Source organism: Bacillus rossius, chromosome 18, assembly GCF_032445375.1.
Source record: "Bacillus rossius redtenbacheri isolate Brsri chromosome 18, Brsri_v3, whole genome shotgun sequence".
In the NCBI taxonomy this organism is placed as follows: Eukaryota; Metazoa; Arthropoda; class Insecta; order Phasmatodea; family Bacillidae; genus Bacillus; species Bacillus rossius.
The window spans coordinates 9,317,584-9,343,264 of record NC_086345.1 but is presented as its reverse complement, the minus strand read 5'-3'; the positions used below and the strand labels follow the sequence as shown (position 1 = coordinate 9,343,264).

The 25,681-nt window shown below is 38.2% G+C and overlaps 1 protein-coding gene across 1 annotated transcript in view; it reads right to left on the bottom strand.

Moving 5' to 3' along the window:
• The window catches only part of LOC134541259 (uncharacterized), a 357,586-nt gene that overhangs the window by 69,195 nt on the left and 262,710 nt on the right, over positions 1-25,681 (bottom strand). Inside the window, exons 10-11 of the mRNA XM_063384546.1 lie at positions 23,793-23,876; positions 20,734-20,814 (exon numbers count right to left, since the gene is read on the bottom strand). Coding sequence (XP_063240616.1) covers positions 20,734-20,814; positions 23,793-23,876 — 165 coding nt within the window. The remainder of the gene's footprint in view (positions 1-20,733; positions 20,815-23,792; positions 23,877-25,681) is intronic.

Here is a 25,681-nt window from a genome sequence, read left to right as displayed (position 1 = left end):
GTAACGTATTTTATGCTATGGCCATGCTTATTCTAGATTTAGAACATACCTACTACAGTATATATTTTACCTGTGGTATCATAATATTAAGAACAAGCCCTACCTGTACTAGTATAATAGAACACCATACTGAAGATATATTACATTTCATTATTATTTCTCAAGATATATATCTGATGTAACAGAAGCATATGAATGTCCTCCGTCCAAACGTTTTTTTTCCAGTGTTTGTACTTTAAGAACGTACAGGTATGTGTGAATGCACAGGTATTATAATGTAAGCTTTAAACTTTGATTACTTGCTAACCTGTAGAAATTTAAAGTCTGTTTTCAGGATAAATTCAGGGCTATGACTAGTGTCAAAAAAAGTTTTTGTCTAATTTTTTTTTAGTTTGTGGAAAAGCCACAACGTAAGATTATTACCCACCTCTCTCCTAACAGCAAATAAAATGCACAGAGTAATTGTATTGTTTTGCGGCTTTTAAATGAATAAAGAAAAAAATTCTGAAAAACTTTTTTTCACATCAAGAGAATGTTGAGGTACTTTAAGTTGTTTATCGTTTTTAAAACTGCACAAGATTTTATTAAGTTTGTTTTAATCAACAAAAGTAAGAAGAGTAAAAATTATAACTTTTTTTTTACTTCCTGATATGTTTTTCAGTCATTACCCAAGAGAGCAATACTTGCAGCAAGAAACACATAACTCCATATGTGACAAAATCTGATTATGAGGCCCTTGTTTTTATTGAAGCAAGCTTTTTGCAAGCACAGCAGGGACTCGCACATGGCGGCGCTTGCGATATCGCAATCATGAATGTTAAAACTATAAAACTATTGGTAGACTGCTTGATGTAACACAGTGCTGTCTTACAAAATGATTAAAAGCATTTCAGGAAGCAAAAGGTATTTTGTAATTTTTATTTTCTTGTTTGCAAAAAATCTGATAAACTGTAAAATTACAATGAACACAAAACACTACTACTTAATTACTATAACATTTTATAAAATCATAAAAATAAACCACCTACTTTTCTGGCTGCTTGTCTTAAGTTTACACAAAAAAATATTTACTGTTCTGCTATTAATCTCACTTAGTGTTGCAGCATACAGTATCGCAAAATGCAGTCACTACTACAATCACCACACGTTTATATTCTATACATCTACCTGAGAAACATTAAGAGCTAAGTGCTGTTAACTATTGTTACCACTTGTATTTATAAGCAGTAGTAGTTTTTTTTTTAAATTAATGTGTGTAGGTGCTAATTTTGCCATTGCATTAAATCACCAAACACTCTTTGTGATGTAGGTATACGATATTTCCAATTATTTATGTAACTGAATGTTTGACAAATATTAAAAACAAAAAACAAAATATTGAAAGCTGTGAATACATGAAGAACAGTATACATTTAAATAAGATAGGCCTACCAAAATTATTGAGCTTATCAAATTATACATATACTTACCAAATGAAATGTGTTGACCATCTGGTGTGTATCATGTTGCCATGAATATTATTTTTCTGCTATATAGTTTCTGTTAAATACTATGTATTACTTTATTGCTCTACAGTTTCTGTTATGGACTTTGTCTCCAGATTGCCATTTATATGACTTATTCTCTACATTCTCAGTACTTGTAATTGTTTCTGTTTGTTGCAGGTATGTAAGGAAATTAGAAAATGAGCTGAAACATTAAACTCCTTGGACACTCCATAGAAAGGAAGAATTATTTTCTGTTTAATGCTGGCATGTGAAGACATTAGAACATTTTCTTGTAGATTAAATTCTTTGGACATTCAATGAAAATGAATTATTTTGTGAATTTTTGTTATAATAGTGCTTTTTTTATTTCACTTAGAATTTGATTTCATTGCCAGTTAAGTAACTAAGAAAGTGAAAAAAATTTTTTTTTTGAGAAATAAAGAGTATTTTTTACAACCTTATATTTCATGATTGTCTATCTTCAAAACTTACATAACTTGGGTGATTCATATGGAAAAAATAATGCTGTCATTTAAAGGAAAGAAAAGTGTAAAGATTTTTGCTGAACGTTCATAATAAATAATTTTACCTTTTGACATGTCAGTTATCTTTAAAACACATTGTAGTTATTAGTATGTACAAGAAAGAAAGTGCAAGATTTTATGCCTTTAAAATATTAGTGTTTAAATATTCAATGTGTCTTCGTTTTTTTCATTCCACAGCACATAAATGAATTTTTTTTATAAAGTGAACATATAAATTTAAATGTAACATGTAACCTTTTATGTGGTATCGCTTTCAAGATACATTCACCCACTGTGTTGGTACATATCAAGTAAACCAACAAACAATTAGGAAAGCTACAATGATAGGATTTTTTATACAGGAATGTTACGGATAAAATAATACAATGGAAAGAGATTACTGTGGACACAAAAAAAATTTAATATTTATGTTTTTTTTTTCATAAAAAAAAATATTCTTTAGTGACAATCTAGGCTGCAAATGTCTCATACATTACTGAATTTATATACTGAGCATTACCAACACAGAGCTTACACAGTAATATTTCCTCTTTACATTATACCATCAGGTGACACTACAAAGTCTCATAACATGCTATTGTTTTAAACAACCTCTTTATGTACCTTTATGGACAATTACTTTTATGGTGAGAAACATAATGTAGTAATTTGTGCATAAAATAATTGTTTATATAATTTACTTAATAGTCATGCAGTATAGCTGCACAGTATGAACCTCACAAATATAATGAAACCAGTTTTTAGTGAATGACCACAATATTAACTCTCAGCATTTTCACACACATGTCTTGAAATATTGTGGTAAATGTTTTATAGACTTTCTCACCTCTAAATCTTTTTTCTCTCGTTACCCACACATCCCTGGGTCATCTTTGCGGAGCCGGGCTTATCCCAACCGCCTTAGATTTAACCCTGCCACGTGACCACGCCGCAGGGTCGACAATTATGGAACTCGCTGACTCCAGAGGTAAGCGTTTTAATTTAATGTAGCCGTGCATATGTCTGCTGGCCCCAACAAAGACATTAAAGCACTTGTAGATTCACGGCTCGTAGAGCCTGTTCGAGTCGTAATTCAAAAACTTACGGGTATGGCCGACTCCATGCAAATCCCCAATAAGACTGCTGTTAGATGTAACGTAAGCACATAACGAAGCAATCAGAAACTTTTGTCAGGGTAAAGTATAAGGTATAACGCATAGTGTAACACCGCAATGCATAGCATGCCAATAAATGTGAGAACAAATTGACAGTGATTTCCAGTGCCCCCTTACCTAAGTTAGGCATCAGCCAACCATGCTGCCTGAGGAGTGTGATACGACTTCTCTAGTTAGTAATCCAACCACCGCCACGATCCTAGTGAACAAAGCTGGGGCAGACGACCCACCAAACAGCTGCATAAGTTAGCCTGGCACCCTCCCGGAAAGAAAAGAAAATTTTAAGCTGTAAATATATAAAGATGATTTTGAATTTTCCATGAAAAAAAATTGAAACATGCTATAGATACAACACTAAATATAATTATCCTGAAACATGTTGAATTCAGTTAAGTTCTGTTACATAGTTGAACAGTGACGAGATTCTGCAAGATAGGAATAGCCTCTGTCCTTAAGTATGGGCGGTGGGCCTTCACTAATCAAAATTCCCGCGCGTCTTGTTAAAAGAAAAACAAAGTCCCGAAGTTGACCGAAGGTTAAGTCTTCGGGCATGTTCGGGTTGGTCCTCAACCCTTTGTGAAACGTAGGCTTCCCGCGTACGCTTTAAAACTTCGCCTGTTTGTCTTATCTATCTAAACACTATGCCGGAAAGTAAAATAAACGCCGTAGTTTTGCGTATTTTTACAGTATATTTTTGGGTTTAACATTATAACGTGAGCGTGTGTAAGCTTTTGTTTGCTTTAGTGCATTTATGATTTATGTTTGGCGACCATGCTGCGGCGTTTGTTTACCATTGACGAGACAAGTCTTTTACTCAGTATTTAAATTTCGCGTAAAAACACTGCGATTTCACGTTTTAATACAAAATTTCGTGTAAAAATGCTGTGTTATGGCGATTTCGCGTAAAAACTGTATTTAACGGTGATTTCGCGTTTATCGTCGTTTAATCGCGATCGCGAAAAGAACAGGCCCCTACCTATAGATAAATTTAATTTCCCTGGATTTCGGTGTTAACGAATTAAAATATCCCCTTCAATCATTCTTACTCATAGTAATATTTATTAACTTCTAGAGCATATCTAGCCTTTTTAGATATTCATAAAGATAAGCTAGACACCTGTGAAATAACTTAGTGGTCATCTTCAGATTCCTACGTTCCCTGTAGAGACCCATCAACTAAATTTAGACTTTTCTGGGTGTGGGTGGCCACACCGCACATTCCTGTGAGTGAGCTCGGGGCTCACTTGGGCCAGCGCGGCCTAAGGTAATAAGTTGTGATCTCAGATGTAACTTCATATAGGCTCACTGGTAACAAGCTGGTAGGTATGGGCTTACTCTATGTCCTTCCTCGAAGTTAACGACTAAGATAGGACCCAATGTAACAGGTCCATGATTTTGAAGGGGCCCCAGTTGTAGATGATGTGGATCAACAGTTTAAGTTCCCTCTAGGTTGCGGAGAATGACATTATTAAACATAATTTTATTGTAAAGTTACTATTAAATATCAGAAAGATTAAAGATGTCAAGGATTTTGATACTCACTCTAGTTTAGTTGATAGATTAAGTTGTTTAACTAAAATGTAATTAGGAGTTCCCAATTTTAAGCAACCTAATACAAAAAGAATGACATGTAGAATTTTATAAGTGTGTTTTGTTATTTAAAAAAAAATTGGTTAATTTGTTACTATCATAGTGATAATTATTTTTAAGTAAATTTATTAGTTTAATATTTCACCAGGCATTGTGTAATGGGTGCTGAACCTAGACCTTTAAGGTTCTGGTAGGAAACATTTGTGTTCATTAAAGATAAACTACTATGAATATAAACCTCTTGCACAACTATGCCAAGTGAGTGTTGGAAAGTGAGTGGTCCTCCAAGTAAAGATCATGACAGCCTGTTTGACATGTCGTATTTTGACCCCTACGAGCTCAACGGAGTGTGTTCTTGTTCTAAAAAGTTGTATGTTTACTTTACAACTATTCATACATAAGAATATATTTCACAGAAAGAATACAAAAGTATATTCACGTTGAAAAAAAATAAAATGTTGCGATCGAAAAAAATTGAATTTGTGAAAAAGTGTTCTTAATTTCGTCCCTTTTATTTAAACAAATAAATAAAATAACGCAATCTACACGTTTTGTTTCTAAGATACCTTAAAAATATTTATCTATACATACTTTAAACCTTTTTTTCTTAAAAAATAATTTTTTTTATTGCAAACACGTAGCACAAATAAAGTTTTTCTTTTTTTGTTCTGGGACACGCAGCATGGCTCATGGTACCAGATAACACACTTCGTACAGCGAATCCATTTCTCACCATCTTTATCCAAAGAAAATTTTTTTCTACAAATAGGACATTCAGCATCATCACTATCACTATCTTCATCATCAGATGACACAAACTCAATATCTATGTCGTTTCAGGAACAGACGCAACCATTTGCGACCAGCACATTTTTCTTCAACTGAAAAAGGATGTTAAATATTGTTGCGTATCGCAAGTTGAAACGCCATGCGATGAATGTTTTTTACAGTTAGGCCATGGTCGTGAAGTGATCCACTAATTCTTTCTACAATGTTTCAAGCAAAATTGGTTTTCTGCCTATTTTTGTACACACTAATTCCTGTGGTGAAAGGTCACTCCCTCTTTTAACATAGTCTTTCAATGTTGCGCGAGGAACGTTGAAAGTCTTGCTCGCAAATTTGTATCCCATTTCTTTGGCTTTAACTGCACATATGGCTCACTGCATAGCATCTTTGTCCCACGTGTTGCGTTTCGCCATATTCTAAAAAACAGAAAATAAATTATAACATAATTATTAAGTTAAGCCATGACCTTGTAAGTCCTCTATTTACGTCGTACCGATTTATGTCGTTTCGGATTAACGTCGCTAATGTTTGAGTACTTATGTTTCAATTTAAGTTGTCGCCGATTCACAATAACGTCGTTTACAATGACCGTAAATATTTATTTTAACCAAAACACCGTATATAATTAGTTTATAATTCTTTGTTTCCTTCGGTAGTTAATTTATGCTATGTAGCGTAAGCTACACGTTCACCGCCTTATCTTATCATACATCATGAGGGACGCTTCCTGCTCTTACGTACAGTATGTACTATATATCTGTTTTTATATTTCAATCAATAAAGGTAATAAAGCAGCTGGTTAAATAACCATTCTATAAAGCTGAGAAGTACTAGTTGGACTTGTTTCCCACGCTGTCGGTTGTCATTTGCTGATAAAATTGCCCGTTGTCACGTCTGTATGCCAGCGCTTCCGGCTGACCTTGGGCCGTGGCCGGCCGGTGGCATGAAGCATGGCTCATTTTGCGTCGTTTCTATTTACGTCGCGGTTTTCAGGAACGTAACCCCGACGTAAACTGAGGACTTACTGTATTAATAAACATAAGTTCCCAATTTTGTCCCCTGGATGAAATTGGGAACTTAAAAGGGACAAAATTAGGAGCTGTCTCTCCTTGACACTGGAAGCCATTTCAGATGCATAAACAAAATTGCTGGTGCCTAAGCAATATTTATTAGTCAAAGCTTAAACACTCATAAGTGATTGACATAGATTTCAAATAATATTTTTACATACTTTGGAATTAAAATGTTACAAAAGCAGATGTACTAAAGAACTTATCGCATCAGAAAACACAAAAACGTTGTCAACTACCAAACTGCCATTACAAAACTATCTGCACTCTGGGGGAATACTAAGAAGCAAGCGTTCTTACAGTTCCACGCGCTGTTGCCAGGTTGCAGCAACTAACAGACGAACTACACGAGGGGACGAAATTGAGCACGGAGACGGAATATGGGCCCCCTACCTTACAGTTACTTATTAGCTATGTAAATATAAGTAATTAATAAAACTTAATTGGGCTATCCCTAATGAACCCATTTCCCCCACATTATACTCATAAAAATATATTATACTATACCCTATGAATTAAAAAAATATTATAGGGATGTAGTACTATTACTAGTCCCTACCCTGTCCAGCTTTCAAAAGAATTTTTGAGGAACTTATTTTATGTTTTGACATTCAGATGAATAAACTGATTACATGACTTCAAAGTTATAGTGAACTAGATTTTTAGTTTATTTTATCGTTATTAATATTCTTGAAGATCATTTTGTATAGAGATATTTTATTTAGAGAGAGAGAGAATGAATACAAAAGGTTTTAATCAATTATAATCCAAATGGCAGTAAATAAATTCACTTAGTATTTGGCAATACCCAACAGCTGTTATAAACATTCTATGTAGCTGCACTGTGCACTCAAAGCATTTACTCACCACTAAACCCACACAGACCTATGTGTTAGCTACTGCTCAGTATAACCTGCGTAACACTGTAGGTATAGAGTATTGCAAGTACCTGCAGCTATAGGGTGCTCTTCTATAGTTATCTCCTCCTTCACTTGTTGCTTGCACAGAGTGTAGTCCTGGCTGGCAGAGGAACTGCCGGGTTCTGGCTGCCAGCTGTCTCCACACTGCAACACAACCACCAGCCATGTCACCCCAGCACCGGACGTCTTAGCACACCTGCCGATATTAGTAATACTATTAGTACTACACATGTGAGTTGTACTCTACAATACTACTAGCACATCTGCCAATTTCAGTTACAAGACTACTAGTATACCTGTCAACATTAGTCGTACACTAAAAGTATAACTGAACACTTGCCAATATAATTTGAACACTACATCACTATTAGAAAATCTGCCAATACTACATAACTAGAGTCCCGGAAAATTCGCAAATGCGAAATAACCGCGATAAAATGCGAAATGACTAAATAAATGCGATAAAATGCTAAATATTAGTTTTTCTGCGATAAATGCTAATACAGTGGAACTTCATAATTACGAGTACGGGATACTACGAGACCTTCGAAGTTACGACAGTTTTGTAATGCACCGTCGATTGGACTACGTAAATCATGCTAAATTAAAATGGCTAGAGTGATTTAAATGACGTCTTCAAACAAGGAAAAACGCCCGCCGTTAGGGGGAAAAAACATTCATGTAGTGTTAACACGGACTGAAGCGCCTTTGTGTGTGTGTTGCTGGGTCTGAGGGTGTGTGCGTGCATGAGTGTGTCTGTGACTTCCTCCCCCTCTCTACAAATGAACAAAGAAGATGGCAGACGGCCTTCCCTTCCCCACCTCTTACCCCCCCAATGGTGTTTTCCTTTCTCCTCTCCACTTACCTGCCCTCCCTGATATTGCAAGGTGACGGTGACAGCTTTTTTTTTTTTTGCTGCATCTCGGAGCGCGGTCATGAGTCAGACCATTTCTTTCGCGATTAAAACAAAAACTGTTGCAGATACAAAAAAAATCACAGAGACCTTTTATATTAGAAATTTAATATGCTACAACTTTTATTCTATGCGTTTTTTTACTATTTGGTACCGTTTCCGAGATATTGTGCGACATTAAGACATTCTAGGAAAGTTCAGGATTTTAACTTTGACTTACCTAAATCTTATATATTTGGTTATTAGGAGTACTCGTAGTTATGAGGATTTTTCTCGCCATGGTCAGCTCTCGTAGTAGCGAGGTTCCACTGTACTGCCGTGAATGCACGAAAATCCTGCGGATGGTCCGGCGGTAGCCAGCCAGCAAGCCAAGTGTGTGTAGGTGTGTTTGTAAGCGATAAGAATGTAGAAGAGAGAGAGAGAGGGAACAAGCAAGCAGTCGGCCCAGTCAGCAGGTGTGTTTGTGTGCGTAAGGGCCCACGCACACGAGCTGGCGAGGAGCTATACGCAGATAAGCCACCATTGAAAACGCGCGGAGCCTCGCACACGAGCGATAGTCGCGCGCGTCTGTGGCGGGCTGACGCGGGTCCCCGCGTCTCAGTGGCGCGTACGCATTCACACGGGCCACTTCCTGTGGCGCGACAGGGCCGCGCGGACTGTTTTCCGATGGCTTCTAACGATTCCGACCGTTTTATAATAGAGATAGAATCACGGCCAGCAATTTGGGATTCAAGATGTGATGCCTACAGCAACAAAATTTTACGAGGAAAGGCTTGGGAAGAAATGTGTGCAATTTTTGTTGAAGATTTTGTTGACATGGATGCTGCAAGAAAGAACCAAGCAGTTATGTGTTGGTGCATTACCAAGTAAAATTTTTTTTTAATACCTAACTGCGTATTAAGTTGTATTTTAACATTCAAAAATATCTTTTGACACAGCCTTCAAATATCAATATATCAGTTTAGGGATTTTTATAATCTAAACAAAGGTTTATAAAACTACCAAAATTATTTAAGAGTTATCTTGTATTTAATATTTGCGATGTTTTATATAAATTAGGATGGATTTAATAGTTTTCATAGTACTGTGTTGTAGGAATATAAGTTTATATTTAGTGTATGTAGGTGCATATAATACACACACAATAGAATAATGAAATATTAGGCTAGTCTGAAATATCCCTATGGGCTCCGGCTAAGTTCTGAATGTTTTAATAACTGTGAAACAAAAGACAGTACCTACTACACATATATCACTGGGTTCCGGAAACACTGTTCAACCCTTTGGACGTAATTATAATGTAAGCAACAGCGTAGGGAAGCCACCACCAACAATGAATACTCCTGAAAATTACCTTGTTTCAAAATTTTGTTATTAGTTTTATTACTCATCATGAAATACTCCAATCAACAACAATAAAATAACACATAGCATTGCATCACAAGTACGACGAGAGCTAAATATCTTTACAACAATAGCACAAAGCCATACTTGACTTGCTCAGATTTCTAATTGTATGCAACAATATTTGAAACTCGTAAATAAACAAATAATATTATTCGGAAAAATCGTCAGTGCCAACAATATGAAAGGTTCAATCTAGGATGTTATGTTCGGTGCTCGTTACAACAATAGTCAATTAACAATTGGTTCCAAGATGTTCAGTAACAATTCGGTCCACAACGCATGTTTTCATAAGGGGTTCAATAAATATTTAAAATTAAATATCCGAATATAAGCCTCAGCGGTAAGCACGGATCCTTTCACACAAGACCACTGGTTGGGCTAGATTGGCAACAATGGCTAATTTAAATGTCATGTAATTTTGTTATTTGTGACTTGATAAATTTTGTTTTTACTGGATTTAATCACATAAGGAACTATGCCAGCGACGTAGTTCACATGTATGAAGCGGTAGGCATAATAAATTTGAATCGGTGTCAGGTCGAACAATAGAGAAAGACTGTGGTAGCTTCTTTCACCTATAGTAGAGACATAACTTATTTAGCCACACAACCTAAATAAATAATCAATAACTACATTAGTTTATCCTCCCTAGGACTCTGTCAACTGGACAATGAAAACAAAATATATATTATTTATAAAACTTTGATACAATGTGGATATCAAAAATGAACAAATACTATTAATACATTTCAAAAAGTTTCTTGAAATAATGAAACTGAGATATTTATTAAATAACTCGCATCATCATATTTTACCTCGTATTTTGACTTATTTATCAATGTAAAATAACGCCTTGTAGGCCTAGTTGTAGCTGAATTTAGTAGGTACTCATCATACCAAAAACTGTGCTGTTTCAGTAATAAAAAATCCAGAATACTACAATAAAACTCAGATTGTGTTTTTGAAAGAAAAGTCAATCATGCATTCGATTCTGCCACGGCACAGATCCTTCTGTACTACAAAAGTAATCCGCAAACTTTTCTTTGATCATTAAAGCCGATCGTGGGCCACCTATTTGCACTACCTTAGTGTGTTTGCAAGTCTCTCCTCGGCAGATATACTTATTCACATATTGGTGTCAGCCTTCTCGATATGAACTCTGAGCAATGCAAGAAGCTGTGCAAAAGATTCTTGTCTCATTCGAAAAAAGTTGAAAAACTTCGAAGTGTCTTCTTGAAGCGCACTCATAGTATAGAACTGTCCATTAGCCAGCCACTCCGATGTTATAGGGTGCATCCATAGTGATTGCTGCTGCCTACGACGACGCCGACGCCTTACGAGGAAAACAATAAGAAGAGCTTCCTCGTCGGAGTCCATGGCCAGACTAGATTTCTCTGTGGCGCTTCTCTGCAGCTTTGTCATCCACACGGGCCACCGTGTGGCGACACTCAGTGGCGCCACACGGTGGCTTGTTCACGCCACTCAGTCGCGCCACAGAGTCGCTCGTGTGCGTGGGCTTTAAGAGATTATTAGAAAGAAGAGGAGAGAGAGATAGTGTGAGCCCAGTGTGCGTGTGTGTGTGTGAGAGCAAGAGGAAGTCGCCAAGGTCAACTGGTACAGTCTGTTCACAACAGCAATACCCCTCACGTGTCTCATGGGGAAAGGTTATACATAGGCTTGCCATAACTTCTCCGAGCCAAACCGGGACAGCGGATTGACCCGGGGGGGGGGGGGGGGGGGGGGGGGGAGGGGGGGCAGCCCCTGGGAAAAATTATGTTAAAAATTAAACCTTGAAATTCCCAATAAAGATAAACACATTATTCGGACAACTTTTTTGTATTATGTTTTACATTAAAATTATTTACATTAAATTAGTATTCATATGTTAATAAAACAAAAAAAAGTTATTATTCCAAACAGTTCAGACAGACTTGAAAGTAATTCTTATAATATGTACTTTTTACTTCTAAATAGTTCATAAAAGTCTGAGCAATAGGGATGCAAATTTACTTTGCGTGTCAGAAAAAAAATCCCTGTCGTCTACCCAAAGCGTTGTTCACTAATGAACATTTTTCTTTCTACAATAATAGCCGATGTACGTGGCAAACAAAACATATATTCCAAAACCCTGCCAAGAGCATATTGGCTGGTAACCTGTTTTCATTTTTTTATACATTTTTTGGCTGTTAATTACCGCTGACCGGGACACGGACAATGCCGGCCCGGACACCAGGACGTATGGCAAGCCTAGTTATACGGGTAGTTCCGGTGCAGAGTTTTATTTGCAAATTGTGTTCCACAAGTTAAACGTGGTGTGTCCCTAATTAAATTAAATCAAAACGATGCCACGTGGCAAAGTTTCAATTCACGATCGTGCTAAAGCATTCAAACATGAAAATTTCTATATCAGTGACAGTACAATATTAATGTGTGGTGTTTGTAATAAACGTCTACAATGAGAAAAAAAAAGATGTTCTGGAAAAACATATGAAATCCAGTATCCATGTTAAAAGAAAACTTGAACAAGAAAAACTGATAGCAGAAATAGGAGAGACGTCCAAGCGCCAAGCAACAGTCCTTGGAATATTTGAAAACAAAAAATGTGCGAAGATTCAGAAGAGTGTCTTTGTTGAAGATAAGGTGAAGATGTGTATGCAGGCAAACATACCATTAGAAAAAATGGACCACCCTGCAGTTCGAAATTATTTGGAAAAGTATGTAGAAGGTTCTGGCGATTTGCCTGGGGCAGACACACTCAGAAGGGATTATATGTGTAAAGTAGGTGCTGCAGAAAAAGAACGACTTAAGCAATTGATTTCAGGAAAGGACATATATATTATTGCAGATGAAACTTCGGACAGTCGTGGGCGTTGTGTTTTTGTTATACATTTTCATACCAACAACTCTGCCGTAGATCAGCATGTGTACTTGGCCATCTGTTGCTTTCTTGACTCAGCAAACGGCACCACGTGCAGTCAGGCAATACTGGAATCATTAAACCAGTATGGTGTAGGCTTTGAAAATGTTCTAGGTCTTGTGTCAGATTCGGCAAGGTACATGAGTACCTGTTTTGCAGCCCTGCAGATAGTTTTAGGTGACCACACTATTCACTTCCAGTGTTGGGCACATAAGGTGAACCTCGTGGGTGATGTTTTCATGTGTGAGTTTAGTGATGTGAATGCTCTGGTTGTTGACGTGAAGATGGCATTTCTACATGGTAGGAAAATTAAGAGTGCATACATTTTATTCTTACAAGAAAACTACCCAGAACTGACTGCAAAGCTTTTCCCAAGCCCAGTGGTAACAAGGTGGAATTCTTGGTTTATGGCTGTTATCTATTTATCTGAGTACATTGAACCACTTCATCAGTTCTTGAACCAGTGGGAACCTCAGAATGCCAGTGTAAAGTCGGTGTGCCAGAAGTTGTCAGGAGGCCAGTTTTCTGTACTTAAATCAAGTGCAAATTCATGAGCGAGGCTTGCAAAAAAATAGTTGAGCTAATTAAAGTTTTGGAAGGTGGACATTATCCCTTTGCTCATTTGCTGTGGGATGAACTCTTGCAGCTTTCTGATCAACTTAAAAGGTATGGTAATGGACATGGTGTGTTGCAATCACAGACACAGCAAATGTTGGACGGAGTAAAGGGTGATACAGCCAAAGCAAGCATCAAGTCTGCTATATCCAACTGTTGTACGAAAAGTGCTATGAAACTAACATCACATACGGCTCCATCTCCAGCAAACAACTTCTATGCAACAGCAGGTGAACTGTTCAACCCTGCCAAAGCAGGACAACAAGTGGAAGTGAACTGTAGCAAGTTGGTTGTTTGCAAGAATAAGCTCCCGCCATTTTCAAATATCAGCAGTGATCAGTTTGTGGATGGTTATCTGTACTTCCACAAACAGTTGAAAGAACATGTGCGGGAAGGAAACCACATTGACATGCCTCAAATTCTTCTTGCAGTTTCTCTCACAAAACCAGAGTTTGGAGCAGCTGCCCTCAAAACCATCTGGGCACCTGTGAGCAGTGTTGATGCAGAGAGGTGCTTAAGCTCATACAATGTTGTTTTGAGTGATCGCAGAACACATTTAAAAGAAGAAAATGTTGAAATGTGCAATATGCTGAAATTTAATGTGTGAAAGATATCAACTATGTAACTTGCTGCTACACAAAACATTGTGTTACTTACATGTCTTGTCAAATATGTCAGATTAATGATTATTAATTATAATTTATAATTATTATTATGTGCCCTTTTTTAAAAAATTTACATTGATGTGTTGGACATGCTAAAGTTATTTAACATACTATGTAAAAACTATATTTAATGATTCATTCTTTGTCAACCTTTTAAAATGTTATTTACCTGGATACTGTTTATCTAACATTTATCAGTAGGTATTCTTATATTTAGATGTGTGACATGTTTTAAATTTTTTTAAAAAATATATATGTATATAAATTTTTTTTTTAAGTTTCTACAAAGTGCTATATTTCACTTTTTAAAATGCTACAAAATGCTAAATTTCATTTTTAAAATGCTAAAATATACATTTTAAAATGCTAATTTTCCGGGACTCTATACATAACTACTAGCAAAACTGCCAATATGCTAATATAGTTTTTTTTTAAAAAAAAAGGAGATAAAAAATCTTCAAAAGACACAAACGAAGGGGAATTTGAAGAATTAGGTGGAGTTGGTAGTGTGGGATTTTTTTCCACTAAAAAAAAACCACTCTCTTCTAACCCTCGCCATGAGCAGAGGGCGGCCAGACTGGAAACCACGATCGCATTACTTCAGTCTGGCCCCTGATGCGTGCATTTGCGCTTCTTCATCTTAATGATTGTTTCGGCTAGGTCAGATATCGCACACCATGCTGTTTAGGAGTCCAGCATAGATGCAACGATTGTCTCTGGTTCGGGTAGATGGTCGAATGCTTCCCAAGCTTTCTGTCTCTCCTCGGCACGACACTTGCACCTAAAGACTGTATGCTCGGCATGATCCCGCACACTCTAACAGTAGTCACAAAACTGTGTTTGCTTAGTGCGTTCTGTTAGTCTTTTGATAGTTCATATTCGGATACCAGCATGAAATTTTGACAGGACTATCTTGGGCATAGTATTATTTAAAAACAATTGAGACACAACTCGCGTATCGCCCCAGAGGAGAAAGAGGGGTGAAAATGTCAATGAAAAAAGAGTTTTTTTATGATTGATCAAAAACAGTACATTTTATCAAAAAATATTTCAAATAAAAAATATGCATCATAAAATTTTCATTAAGAAAAGTCTTAAGAGTTTTTTCATTTAACGAGTCGTTAGGCAACAAAAATTACAATACTGTAAATACTGTAGCTCATAAATAAAAGGTATGGCACTGATAGTGAGGAAAAATGTTTTTAGATCTTTGTTACTAGTTATAATATTAAAAATAAATTAAAATGCATTATATATTTCCAATAATAACTGTGAATCAACATTAATATGTTTAGAATATGGAGATTAATGATCAACTGAAATGTATGTAGCAATTCATGAAAGCAAATTTACACTAATTAGTTTTCATAAATATTAAGAGTTAATAAAATATATTTTAATTTCATTCCCTACCTACTTCACTTGTGTAATAGGTACTTACTTGGGGATGACTAAGTTATAAAACTTGTGTCATTCATATATGAGGTATTGGCACATTGTTCACAGATCAACTGATCCTACTTGCAATTAATTACTCATTTAGCAAATATTTTGTTCACATTTGTGTTTGATCAGAGCATGGAGTCAGAGTTCTATTTTAAATCGCGGATCTTCCACTTCATAAAAGCTGGTTTAAGTTGCACATTGTCCGTCGCAGGCACATAATGAAGTACAGGGAAGACAGTTTTTTCACACACTTGCAGTTCCTTGAGCACATGGTTTTGCAGTGGCAACAAATCAACTGAGAACATTCTTTTGACACTTCTGGAATAGTTTTCCAAATTGGTTCATATCCCGAAGGCGAAGAGAAATTCCTTTTCCATCCAAAAAAATGTAATTTCTGGAACTTTCAATTGACGTTGAAGGCACAGATTCCAAATTACCGCCTGCAGCATCGCACGCTTCACATGTAGCCGTAAAGCGTCTTCTGTTGGTGAGATATTCTCGATCGATCGGTTTTTTTTGTGAACAAAATCCTGCGACATTCATTTACACTTTTTGTGGCGATAGTCGTGTCGTACAGAAGAATTGTGAACTATGCGATCATGTTGAAATCTTGTTCTTGAATTTCTATAGAGATTGACAAGCGATTGAAGACTGGTGTAATATCTGGCACTCTTTTCCAAATATTCCAGGCCCTCTGTTTTCCAATCCCATAAAAAACCGAGAACGTGTCGCTACCTGTGAGAGCGTGAAAGAATGGTAAAGCTGCTCTGATATCATTTGGAATATTTTCTAAGAACACACTAAATGAGAAATATTTTTTGTTCTTACCACTGCCAAATTCAAACCAAAGGTTTTGCATACCCATTGATTTTAACTCCGACAAGGCAGCTGCTGCAATAACTACCACATCCGAATCCACTGTAACAAGAGCAACATTCTTATAGCCAGCCTCAACACAGTTTTTCACATGTAATAGAAGTCTACTGTCAGCCTCCTCATGATTGCATGGTGCAACACCTTCACTGTTGAATGTTACGTTGCCAGAGCTCGTAACTTGATCTTCGTCACTGCATACTAGAAGTTTTTGACCTATTTCACATGTTGTTATCGCTGTAGCAAGAAGATGAAACAGTTGTTTTTTGTTGTCATCATGAAGAAGAAATTTGTTGTATGTCTTCGGAAAAGGTGTACTGGGCTTCACAATAACTTTTGGTCCACTACCTCGTTTTGATCTTGTATCGGATTTAAGGCTGCCTTCTATGTATCGATCAAAGATTATGTCAAGTCTTTCTACATGCTGGAGGCGATCTTTCACAGCTGGAAGTAAAACCTTGTGCGTGAAGATAGGAAAGTCTTTGATGAAGAAAGATGGAGCCAATGCACAAAGGCGGCACCATCTACAATACTAGCAGTACAATGTTCCAAGCATTCGTTACATCCTTCATTTAAACCAGATGTGATGCAATTCATAATGTCGGATTTATTGGATGGTTTACGAAGATTTCCAAACTCGTTGATTGATGGTGGGTGATTGATGAGCAAATAGCATACCTATATCAGCCCCTCGTATTTGACTGGCTACATATAACTTACAAAACACATTTGCATCTTTTCGTAAAGCCTTCAATTGGAGCTGTTTTTTGGAATTGACAGTCCCACTTTTAACTTTAAAACAGAACCAAATTCAACCTTTTTATGACTTCATGCACAGACACATTACCTTCGACAAGTCTTTCCTTTACATATTCTTCATACGAAGTTCCTCCCTTCTTCTTGGCTTCGCATACTGACTTTTAAGCTTCTTTTGAACACCTAATTTTACTCACCGCTGTTGAGAGCGCATTTTCTTCAAAAGTATTCCCATGCTTTTCAAATGAGGTAACAAAACTGCTAACATCTTTCCTAAATTTTTTATTCATTGCCGTGGTGTCTTCTCTATGTTTACCCTCTAACACATTACCATCTGTATCAAGTGAGAATAGCTCTTCTAACTGTTTCAAAATGTGAATCACGTCTGGCCCTGCAACCATCCATTTTAGAAGTGCAGATGGAGATTCCAACACTTGGGCTGCACCAGTCACTCCCTTGATTCCTTTGTTATTCTATTCATGTAGGTGATCATCTGCAATTGCAGAAAACTTATGGTTTGATTTTTGACTTACAAACTTACTTCCCTTTAACGAATTCAGCATAAATGTTTGGATGAGAGCTTTCTAGCTCATTTAAAGTTTTTACAAAAACTGGAAGCCATCTTGCATAATTTATATGGTCTAGAGCAAACATCCATGGGCACACCTTTACGAGAATGCTTCTATAGTTTAGGAAGTTTGCTTCACGTACACTTTGTACAAATGCAAGCAATAGAATCTCAAGTTCCAATGTTGTTGACCAGTAAAGAAATTGAGCAGATTCTTCTTCACATTTTTCACACCACTCTTAAAAAGCTTTCACTTACTTTCTCCTCTGACAGTAATAAAGTGTTGTGGGCTTTAATCCTCAAAATATGTAATGAAGCCACAGTAACTTGGTGAGCATATCGTGTTCGATTTACATGAGAACATGTTATAAATGATTCAGCTCTACCAGCAGTTGCCACACCTGAATCAACTAAGATGTCTGTCCATCCCGATCCTAGTAGCCATGACCCAGTCATGCTCAGTATTGCCATTTCTATGTGCAGTCCCATCATCACTACAATTTTATCTTCTGCAAACAATCCTGGGACTTTCCACTGCAACAATTTAGCAATGGCATATATTGGTTGATCTCCTGTGCTACAACTGGTGGAGACTGTGCATATTCTCTTAAAAGAGGGAGCATAACTTGATTACATTTTTGCTGTAATGGATTGACTAACATTTCTGATGTAAATAATGGCCATGACACTATATTATTTTCAGAAGCAGGTTCTTCTTGATCAGTGATAGCTTCAATTTTTTTCAGCCGTAAGTTTACAATTCTGGAATATCCTTTCCTCCCCCCCCATGCTGCTCTGGGGGCAACTATGAGTTGTGTCTCGATGTTTTTTACACAAAGGCATGATAAAGACAACCTGTGCCAAATTTCATGTTGGTATCCAAATATGAACTATCCATCACAAATAGAAGACTAACAGAATGCACTATCTGTGCAGGTACTCATTGAACTGCCCGTGCCCTGACATGAGTTGAGTCAGGAAGTAGTTTAGCTCACCGTGCTGACACAGGAGCCATTTGTCCACCTTTGGAATTAGCCTTGCAGTCCATCGCCCTTTAGTCGAGCACTGCCACCTACACGTCCACTCAACGACTGTATGCGTTCGCTCGTTCTTGCGTATATCTTCGCTCGGGGGGTCGGCTGCTGGTCTTTGGTGCAGCCTCTTCCTCTCGTGGGCCATTATGACTATGGGTGCTGCTCTCAATAGCACGAGAATTGGGTCTTCGACAACTGTTCGGTAGGCACAGGCAACGCAGAGGGCAGCTCTCCGTTGGACGGAGGCCAGCCTGGATTTGTAGCTGCGATGTACCAGTCTGTCTGCCCATACTTCGGCACCCTAAAGCAATACGGAGTGGACCGTGTTTAGCAGCAACTGCTGCTGGGCGTATTTCGGGCCAACTGTGTTAAGGAGGATTCTCGAAGGTCCGGCATACATCTTACCTGCCGTCTCCACCTCGGTACGTACATGCGTTCCAAAGTGGAGTTTTTCATCAACTTCGATCCCAAGGTACCGAATTGATTGTTTGGCTGTTATATCCACCCCGTTGATGTTAACGGTGAAAGAACGGTTAAACCAGCGCTGGCGGGTGAGTACTACCATCTCTATTTTATTGGACGCAAGCTCCAGCCCATGCCTCTCCAGGCAACCATGCACTGCTTGTTCTTATACTCTTATTCGCTTGCGCGCTGCATCAGAATTTTCAGTCAGAACAAGACCTGCCACATCGTCGGCAAACCCCACGAGATAGTTGTTCTCAATGAAGTCCATGGTAGCAGATGTACCAGCAGTCTGGACCAAGCACAGCCCCCTGTGGAACTCCGGCAGTGAAATTTGTTGATTCTCGCGTTTTCTGTCGTGTCGTAATCTAGCGTTCTTTCCCTAAAGTAGTCGTCTACCATGTTCCAGAGATATGCTTCTACTTGGAAATCTTCCTCGAGAGCATCAAGTAAATCCTCCCAAGAAACCGAATTGAAAGCATTTCGGACATCAAATGTGATAAGAACACAGACTCTTCTGTTTCGTTGGCGGCCTGTCCAGGCTTTATCCACGATGTTGAGTACCTGTTCAATGGCAGTTATCGTTGAACGGCCTTTCCTGATGCCACGATGATTGTCAGCAAGCCCACCTGCTTTCTCTAACGCGATCGACGCGATCGTTATTCAGGTTTTGAGGAGCTTTTCGAGCAGTTTACCAGCTACGTCCAGCATGGATAGAGGTCTGTAAGATGATGACATGATTGGTGGTCCCTTGCCCTTATCTATTAGCACAAGGCGTTGATGCTTTCATCTCTTGCTGAAACTTCCAGCGGAAAGACAGGCATTATAGTACATAGCAAGGAGGATGTTGGGAAACTCATTCGCTACTAGCTTAATAACGTTTGTTTTTATTCCATCTGGCCCCGGCGCTTTTCCCGGTTTTAAGGATGTTGCCGCCTCTTGAATTTCACGAACGGTAAACGGTGGAATCTTGGACAATTGTCGGCGCTCCCTGGGATTCCTAAGTGGATGACGTTGGAAGAGGTCAGATATCACCTCCTCGATGGACTCAGGGTCCATATGCTGATATAGTGGTGACCCACTTATGTCATGTGTCTGAAATATAATTAAGTTGCAATTGAAGGATAGGGAACCAATTGCTTTTGTCCATTCAGTGTGAAACTCCAAAAATAAAAAAAGTTTAAACAAATTATAACAGCTTTACATAACAAACAATGAATAGTTGAAATTTCCCATAGCAACTTTTCTAACCCAGCTATTCATTTACCAAGGCATGCAACATGCCAGTATTAATCAGATTACTGGTGCCGGTACAAGACAGCGGGAGCTACCTGCATCACGCCCCTCTCTTCAGGCTGGTGTGGCAGCTGTCTGGCCAGCCTCATCGCTACATCACTAGCCACGGCATGACAATAATATAAGGTTTGTACAAAATACAAGGTTCATAATAATACTTGTTAAGGGTATAGCAGACTCGAGACCATGTGTGGGTCACAGTTACATCTGCACAAAACAGTCTACTCACTGGTTCATCCAACTCCTCCTTGATTGGCGGGAAACCCAGCTCGCTCGGCTCCTGCTTCACACAGACGTCTCCATCTGCCGGCTGAAACAACAAGACATCACTCGGCACGTGAATGGTCCAGCGCAGTGTTCCGCCCAGTCCTCTGAGATCATCGCCTGGGGAAACCACAAACCACACCCCACACCCTTAGGACTTCACTCTAGCAGCACTGATGCATAGTTCAGAACTTCATTTATTTAAAATTATACATATAATCCTAAGGGCTGGCATTGGGAGGTAGATTGCTTGATAGATTGTTATAATACCACCTTTCAGACATTTATACGTAATCCTCAATGTCCTCAATGCTTACAGACTTGTCCAACCAACTGGGTGGTAAGGAATGAAACTGAAAGGGATTTGTATAAAACTTTTATTTGTTGTATTATTTATAAAGGAATACGATTTCAAGGCCATGTACGCATTAATTAATCTGTAGTCACCATACCCACATGTCTAAGTGTAACCACATGGTGAGTACCTACAAGGAGAGATGTGGTGGGAAGCCGAACAGCCTCATGTTTTTAATTCAACATCTTAGCATGCCTTAAAGCAGAGAGCAGATCAGGTCTGTGTGAATGCACTGCGAAGGGGTAGTTCAAGTCTCGTTCCCACACTGCGACGTCAAGCCATGGAGCAAGTGTCTCAGCCTGGTCCATCAGCCAACCACACGGTGGGCCATTACCTCTCTCATCACCAGCGTAAGAACCACAGCCGACTAACTACATCATCATACACGATACGGAGTTTTCATCAAGTTTTTCAATTTAAATTTGTATTAAGTTTTAATGCCTAATCATTGTAAGTATCACATGGTTTTCTTGAACCCTGCAAGTTTTAATGCATTAATAATGTAAAAATGTTAAACTGCAACAGTCTGTATTCAAAGTCTTCATTCATGCCCCCCCCCCCCCCCCCCCCCACACCGGCCCACAACTTTAGCACCTTTCACACACCCTCCTCCAGCAGGTGAAGTGTAGCTATCAGGGGAAGAAGTCATAGTTATGCCATCAACAGCACGACTTGTAACATAGCAGAACATTTCCAGGTACACCAAAGATACAGTATGTACTGATGGACATGTTTGCTGCCGAATACGACTAATCAGCACCCCACTTCACCATTATGTGAAAAACTGGTCATACATTTAATTCCTAGATTAACAAGGTTAAAATACTATTGTCATTATAAAACAGATTGGTGCAATGTATATACTGCATGTAACAGCAGATATTGTCATTTAGAGCCTACATAAAGAATAAAACAAATAGTAGTGGAGATGCAGTGTAGTTTGTAATATGCTGTACAGCAGCAGTTCCCAAAAAGTGTTCCGTGGCGGAGTCACAGGGGTTCCGTGAGTAATAATGAATGTCATATAAAGTAAACACAATCACTGTTAAATAACTTCCTCTGAAGAAGTTGGGGTTCCGCCAAAAAAAAAAAAAAAAATTCAATCATAGGGTTTCCTGGCCGAAAAGAAAATTGGGACTGGTGCTGTACAGTATCGTGTCTGTCCTAATTGAGGGCGTACGGTGTTGTGGTGAAATTATCGGTGCAAATTAGTGGGCGCCACCACGTGAGTGGGCACGTGGACCCGGCGAGAGACTCTACCCCAGGGCGTTACGTGGCCCGTGTGTGGCGAGATATTGGCCCTCTAGATATTATACGCGCAGCTCTCGACCCTACCTAAGCCCGCTCTCAGCGTCGGGCACGCTTCTAATACACTGTGGGTTCTCAGGGCGTCCCACACGCCGCCGGCCAGGTTGGGATCCCACGTGGCCCCCCGAACACAAAAACACGTAACACAGTTAATTGGTTTATTCTACTCACGATTTATAAACGTACACGCTCCTTCACTGATACAACTGAGAAAAACGCCCGAGGCACGAATCGGCTTAGGTGAGGCTGACCACGCACGTGGTCGCCTCAAGGCAGCGACACGACCGCCCTCGGCCGGCGGGAGAGAAAGACTGGGCTGAGCTCCTGGTTTGCAGGTGGCAACATGGCGCCCTTCGCGCCGAACACAATTACCGTTACAACATTCTGCGATTCCGTGCCCCGGCGAAAGTTAAGTAAATCATAGATTAACATTACAAAATATATAAAAACTATTGGCAATTTAAAGTACATTAATATTTACGTAGTTATTGAGAATTTATATAAAACATTCCTACCCTCGTCCAAGTCCGTGCCTATTTGGGTCCGCCCGGGCAACGTCTATAGTTTTTTAAGTAACGTAATATTTAAATTAAAGAAATAAATGGGTAAACTGCAACAAAACACTGGGGCAAAAGAATGAATGAAAAAGGGTTACAATATTAATTAACATATTAAGGGGTGCGGCGCACTGCATCTAAGCGCCCTCTTGCCGGGCTAGAAACACACGCACACACGCACGCGCGGGAGGTTTGAACTGAGACGGTGGTTTGGCGGTGTCATATCGGGCTCAAAGGGGCCGCAGGCCCGGACGACGTCATAATATATCCCCATTTTTTGATATTGTTCTGGTTCCTGCTCGCACTATCTCTCCACTTGGGCGAGGTGAGCTAGCGCACGCGGGTGAATGAAGATTTACTAACCATTACTGCCCCGTCTCAAACAGGTGCAGACAGTGTTTCAAATAGCAGCAAATCATAAAGCTAGAAAGTGTGCGTTGCCTGTGCTTCCATCAGATACACATCATGCTTTACCAATGCTTTATTTATATATATATATATATATATTTTTTTTTAATTGGTTGGTTTCACTTTTCCATGTAAATTCTAACACAAGTTACCATACTGAATTTTAACTGGGAAAAGATTTGCTTTAAAGCTGTAACAATTTTCATGGTTCCCAAATAAATTCTCTGATCTTGGTGGTTCTTGTTTGACTGCTAAGAACATAAACACGACCGAGGACTGAGGACCGGGAACGACACATCACCAGGTGTACGGCACAGACACTCCAACACTTCAAGAGAGTGGACCGGGTCTGAAACCATCTGTAGTTCACAGTCCTGTTCACTCAAGTCTACTCACCAGTTCATTCACCAACTCCTCCTTGATTAGAGGGAAAACTATCTCACTGGGCTCCTTCTTCACCATCAAGTCTTCATTCGCTGCCTGGAAGAAATAAAAGACATCACAAATAGCAGAGGTCGCCTCAGAAGAATGACATTTACACGTCACAAGGCCAGGAAAAGAACACATTACTTTCTGCTGTGCATTTGGCCATAGAGGTTTTCCTACTTTATTTCATATCAAATAATTTATACGTTTTGAGTGGTAAACTGCTAGTTTAACAACTAGTTTGTGCTTGTCTGGAGCTTACATCCTTCACAAGTAGGTATGCTAACAATCTCAGCACATGAGACACTAAAATAGTACCCAAACATTATCTCAGCACCAACCATTTGCATTTAATATTTTTGCTAATATAAATTACATAAACTGTAATCAAAACAAACAAGCATTTATTTTTAATTTATGTTAGAATAAAATATTGAATATAACATATGCAGCCATATTTTTGAATTAAATACACAAAAAAATTCAATCTATTCTATTCCGTGCCATGTTATCTTACTACTGTTCTCTCTATTGTTATTAAAAAAGACATTTCAGTTACAATAATACCTGTAGATGTGTGCATATACCCTGGGTGCTGCAAGACATTTATTTCGGACCGGTTTCAGGTTGGAGTGTAGTGGTCGTTTATTTTTAACTCAATCTTCCAAGTCCTAAACCATTAATCAGACAGTTATGTCATAATAATATTCCAAGTATTTTTTTTTTGTTGACTTTTATTTAAAAGAGGAAACCAAGAAACAAATAAAGTTTAAGCCTGAAGTTACATAAGCAGGTAATATAATGATTCCAAAAATTCTAAGCTAGGAAATGTACACTCCTTGTTTGTACAAAAAGTACTTTCACAAGTAAAATACAATTCACTTTTAATACAGGAATTGCACACATTTCCACTGGTTTAACAATGAGATGTACATCCCACCCATTAATCACTTATTTTATTCATGCAGTAGGGTCACATGCAACCCAATGTGGTATGTGGCATAACCTATACCCTGATTAAAACAACATAGGTACTGTATGGAAATGTAAGTTAGTCTGTTAGGTATTCCATTGGGGTGATAATCCATACTAATATTATAAAAGCGAAAGTGTGTTTGTCTGTTTGTTCTTCTATCACGGAGCAATGGAGCAATGGACCTAAATGATTTTTAGCTTATAGATAGTTTATGGGTGGAGAGTGACATAGCCTATATATAATTATGAATTTCCATCCCTAAGAAAGTGAAAAAGGAATAAATTCAATTTTATTATAGAAAATTATACGAGCTATAACACAGACACATAAACAATGAGTTTGTGTCACATCTCTATGTCAGCCACACAGTCATATAGTAAGGTCTGGCAAATTCCTATCCTTATCCTTTGCGAAACCCATTTGCTTAGTGGAATTTGTTACTTTGTACCCCAGTAATCTTTACATGATGATAGTTTACGAAAAACATTATTAAATTTACGTCAGTGAGGAATTTATTTCATCATTGATTGCATTTAAACTGGTAAACCCTTTATAAACATGTCAGTTGGTGTGTTGCATGCAGCTAACTTGTCTTGGAAGTCACAAGACCCTGCCCTTCCCAGCTTTTATGAGGATTTGTTACAGGAATAAATATAGGGTTTTCTCAGTACTGCAGATCTGCTGCAAGGTCATAGTGGCTAATTTTTAACACTAATATTGTGTCCTAATAAATATTTTAGAAAGTAATTTTGGTATTTAATAATAATATTTAGAAAAGCCATTTGACTATAATTTTACTAGTTTTACTTTGTTGGTTAGGTTAATATTTATTTAAGTGTAACATTCCGTATTTTATTGCATTTGAATGCACTTTTTATAATAA